Source organism: Gadus chalcogrammus, chromosome 20 (genome assembly GCF_026213295.1).
Source record: "Gadus chalcogrammus isolate NIFS_2021 chromosome 20, NIFS_Gcha_1.0, whole genome shotgun sequence".
NCBI classification, from domain to species: Eukaryota; Metazoa; Chordata; class Actinopteri; order Gadiformes; family Gadidae; genus Gadus; species Gadus chalcogrammus.
The window spans coordinates 18,417,561-18,422,560 of record NC_079431.1 but is presented as its reverse complement, the minus strand read 5'-3'; the positions used below and the strand labels follow the sequence as shown (position 1 = coordinate 18,422,560).

The following is a 5,000-nucleotide window of genomic DNA, read 5'->3' as shown; positions in this document are numbered from 1 at the left end:
GCCTATGAGCTTGACCTAATGCATTTAGTCAATGTTTGTGTGTGTATGTGTGTGTGTGTGTGTGTGTGGGGGGGGGGGGGTGCGTCAATGTGTGCATTTGAGCCTGACCTAATGGAGTTATCCTTTGTGCATGTTTGTGTACACATGCATCTGTGAGTGTGCCTGAGCTAATGTACCTAGGCTGCTGTGTCTGCCCTGAAGTGTGTGTTTGCATGCATCACTGGCTCTGGAGCGGTTTTGACTACCGCAGTCGTGACATAGTAACAGCAGTTAATGTGCCACATTCAGGAAATTACATCCCAATTTGCATTGTGACACAGCAGGCAAATGCTTACCAAATTGAGTTATGCTAGGAACCAAGAGAATCATTACACTTAACCTGTCAAGCCCGGCTAACAAAATGGTCGGCACATTTTTTTGCTGTGTCACCTAGTTGTGAAGAACTGGAGACCATTTGAATTTTCACTTGCAGTTTTCATTACGTCAGCACAGATGCAGTGGGCAGACGCTGCCGTCCAAGGCTGTAGAAGACCACAGCGATGCTATCATACAGGGGGGTGATTGTGGTGCACGCAAGGGGCATCCATCACGCATGGTCATTATGTGAGATCGGTTGTAGGCAAACGAGAACCTTGGTAAGCACTCCCAGGGGCGCAACACGTTTCCTTTGCCTCTCGTCCCCTTTCTCTCCACAATGCTCTGTCCCCTTCACCATGTCGTTTTCTTGCTGTCCTCTTTCCCTCTTTCTTCCCCATCTTGTAATCCCATGCTCCCTCTCTCTCTCTCTTGCCTCCACTCAGTCAGAAATATGGCCGTCCCCTTCTGTGACAGCTCACAGATGGCTTTGGCACAGTCCCCCAGATGGTGTTTCTGCTGCCCCCCCTCCCACCTTCACCCTCCTCTTCTTCCTCCCTCACCCCCCCCCCCCCCCCCCCCCCACTAGTCAGAGACACACAGATGGTTCAGTCCACCTCCCATGTTTCAAACCACGGAGGGACATCATCAGTAGGCGCCCCTAAAATCACATCTTCCTCCCAAGACAATAACCAGTGGATCACCGTTCATGGAGAGCACAAGCTGTGATTGGAGGGAGAATGGCATCCCTTGGCATTTGATTGGATGAGATGAGTGTGTGACTGGGAAGTCTATGAGCAGCTTAGCAAGTCCCTGAGCTCTGAGTCCCTAAGCCATGGACACTTGAGATCTGCAGCCTGTTGTTCGAAGAACGACACACAACAAAAAGAGAAGGAGTTTTCATCAACTGTGACCACTATGGAGGCGGATCGGAGCGCAACAAGCTCAGTGCTGGAAGTGAAAGAATCCAAATGGGAGATGAGGGTTCAAAGAGAACTCTATGTACGGCACAACAGCCGCACTGCCTACAACAACTTCTGGAGCAGAAAGAAAGGCAATCACAAAGAAACACAATAAAGGCTCCATCTCTGCTTTGTTATTTTGTGGATGATTTCGGTTCCCCGTATGAAAAGAAACATGCTAACACAACAAGCTCGGGTGCACTGACCGAGAGGTACTGGGTTTGATACCCAAACGGACACAAGTCTACCGGTGCACATTGTCCCCTTTGGATACAAGCATCTGCTGAATGGCAACGCAGTGAACACGATGATGAGGGTCGGCATTAGCGCGTCATTAGTGTGTGAACTTACAGATGATGTAGTAGTCCTTGCCACGGAAGAACTCCAGGCCCCAGAGGTTGGGGCTGAACTCCTGGAACTTGAGGGTGAACTTGACGTCCTGGTCAGGCTTGACGCAGTTGAGCAGCGGCGTGTCGGCCTTGGTGATGGTGCAGCTCTCCAGCTGCTCCCGGGGAACCATGTACACCTTGTAGTACTCCACCCCATCACTGGGGCCACCGTCCACGCGCGGGCACACGATGTCCAGCTTGTCGCCGATCTGTGGGTAGAGCACCACGCCCTGGCCCGGCACAAATCTGTTGATGTGGAGAAAAGAAAGACAGAGAGAAAGGGAGGAAGACAGAAGGAGATGGCAGTTAGAAATAGTCAACAGATTGCATGGTGTTCATCATTTACAGGGTTGGAAGCCTTTGAACATCCCTCACCAAAAAGGTGGAGTAGTCTGATTAATTATTGATGCGATGACTATTGATTAGGCCTATCAATTTTTGATTGTGCAGGCTGTGTGTGTGTGTTTGTGTGTATTTGTGTCTGTGTGTGTGTGTGTGTGTGTGTGTGTGTGTGTGTGTGTGTGTGTGTGTGTGTGTGTGTGTGTGTGTGTGTGTGTGTGTGTGTGTGTGTGTGTGTGTGTGTGTGTGTGTATTTGTGTGTGTGTGTGTGCGTGCGTGCGTGCGTGCGTGCGTGCGTGCGTGCGTGCGTGCGTGCGTGCGTGCGTGCGTGCGTGCGTGCGTGCGTGTGTGCGTGCGTGGCCTCCTATCTATCTCTTTCACATCATTTGGGCCATAGCGTTGGAATGGAGAGAATAATAATCAGAAAAATAACGGAGGGAAAGGCACTTCCTATGAACGCCGGAAACACAGGAAGCACCACAATGACGGCTGGCAAAACAGGAACAGTACAACAATATAGCTTGAGCGCCGCCTACTTCTTGATGATAAATGTTCCCACACACAGAAAATGTCTTACTTTTCTCATGTGCACTAAATGAATGTTAAAAACCACACATGAAGGCTATTGGGTCAGAAACAGGGTGCGGTTTGATTTGGCCCCTATCTGCAAGTTCCATGGCAGTTCCATTTTTTAAGGCAATCAAGCTACACTCTCCCCCCTCTCCTCTCTCTCTCCCCCCCCCTCCTCTCTCTCTCCTTCCCTCTACTCTCCATTTCTCTATTTTTTATCAGAGGGACTAAGAGAGGCAGGGAGGGACCCCAGCCCACAGGGACAGCCGGGGAAGGCAGAGCTGATTCATAATTAACATAGAGAGATAATGTAATGTTGGGGTGGGTGTGGGGGGGGTGGTGGGGCAGAATTCAATGCATAATCAATTTCTAGAAGTACCGTCGCTGGCTGGCTGCAGAGAGGCAGCAGTCACCAATCATATATCTGGCTTCCTATTGCACTCCCTTCTGACTCTCTCTGGTGTCTGGTCTCTCCCTCCTCTCCCTTCCTTTCTCTGGCTCTGGCTCTTTCTCATCTCTCTCTCCTTCATCTCTCTCTCTCTCAACTCTCTCACTCTCTCTCTCTCGTTCTCTCTCTCTCTCTCATCTCTCTGCCTTTCTCGCTCGTCGTTTGAACTTCCAGAGGTAGTCACACACATTCCCTTTGCTCTACAAGACACACACTGTATCACACACACAGTGTACAGACACAAACACATATGCCATACACATAAATATTAACACAAAAATCACCTAGCTAGACCTATTGGAGAGACAGAGTCAGTGATGGCAGTTAGTAGGCTGATGGACTGAGCAGGAGATATAGAGAATACATAGAAGAGAGAGAGTGAGTGAGTGAGTGAGTGAGTGTGAGAGAGAGAGAGAGAGAGAGAGAGAGAGAGAGAGAGAGAGAGAGAGAGAGAGAGAGAGAGAGAGAGAGAGAGAGAGAGAGAGAGAGAGAGTGAGAGAGAGAGAGTGTATGCCCTACTCTGCCATCTGGCAACTCAGGATCTCTCTGAGTAATGATGGTGTGAATCAAAAGAGAGGACGAGAGATAGAAAAAGTGAGTGAGTAAGAAAGAGATAAAGAGAGTGAGTGTGATACAGAGAGAGAGAAAGGAGACAGAGACAGAGACAGAGATGCCTCGAAAAGCCCGAAGGGCTTTGTTGATACAGGAATAGAGCTGTATGTACTGTATGCATTAAAACTTTGACATGTATGCACGTGTGTGTGTGTGTGGGTGTGTGTTTTACATTGCTTGTGTCTGTGTGTGTGTGTGTGTGTGTGTGTGTGTGTGTGTGTGTGTGTGTGTGTGTGTGTGTGTGTGTGTGTATGTGTGTGTGTGTGTGTGTGTGTGTGTGTGTGTGTGTGTGTGTGTGTGTGTGTGTGTGTGTGTGTGTGTGTGTGTGTGTGTGTGTGTTTGTGTTTATCTGTGTGTGCCAATTACGACCCGAGTTGAGGGGGAGAAAACTTGACTGCCACATTTTATGGAGGAATGAATTATGGATGCACACACACACAGACACACACACCCACAAACAAACACAAACACACACACACACACACAAACACACACACACACACACAAAAACCTGTTCAAAATGTAGGCAGCCAGGTACACACCTACCACACATGCTGTTATTGAACTGCACTTTTCCAGTGCTGGATTTTCCCTACTGGAAGGGTGACAATCGTATCAGCGCTCCGTACAACTACCTGCATGGGTAATCAGCTGTTCTAGCTTGAATGCTATCTTTGTAGGGAGTGGGCACCATGCAGTGATCAAACAAGGCTAACCCTAACGCAGCATGCTCACTACAGGTAGACTGAACACACACACAAAGTGACTGTAAGATTAACACATTTCCCTTTATTTTTATCCCTATCTGTATTTTCCTTGATATACTGCACATCCTACAGGGTGTGGACCCATGTCGTTGGTTTACCAACAGAGGACGCTGGGATTGGGTGTCATAATGACCGTTTCCTGTTCTATTCATCCTCTGTACAATCAAAATGCGGGAGCTGCCTTTGCCAGAGGCACACACACATACACACACACACACACGCACATGCATACACAAACACACCCACACACCCATACACACCCACACACACACACACACACAAACACACACAAACACACACACCCACACTGAACACTTGTAAAATCCCCTTGTCCAGTACACACCCCTATCAGCACTGCGGTATTACATCGAATGTACAGACACCGGATAGGAACAGAGCGGTCCTGTGCGAAGGACAACCAAAGACAGACAGCTGAGAGACAAACACACAGGTCGACAAATGGACAAAGACAGTCAGGCCGACCGACAGACAAGACAGACAGGCAGGCAGGCAGGCAGTCAGACAGACATATTGTTGTGTCAGGGTTTGCTTTAGAGAG

At 48.9% G+C, this 5,000-nt stretch overlaps 1 protein-coding gene across 1 annotated transcript in view; it reads right to left on the bottom strand.

The window, feature by feature from the left end:
* Positions 1-5,000, bottom strand: part of efnb2a (ephrin-B2a) — a 30,922-nt gene that overhangs the window by 16,926 nt on the left and 8,996 nt on the right. The window contains 1 exon segment of the mRNA XM_056579721.1: positions 1,668-1,951. Within this exon segment, the coding sequence (XP_056435696.1) occupies positions 1,668-1,951 (284 nt within the window).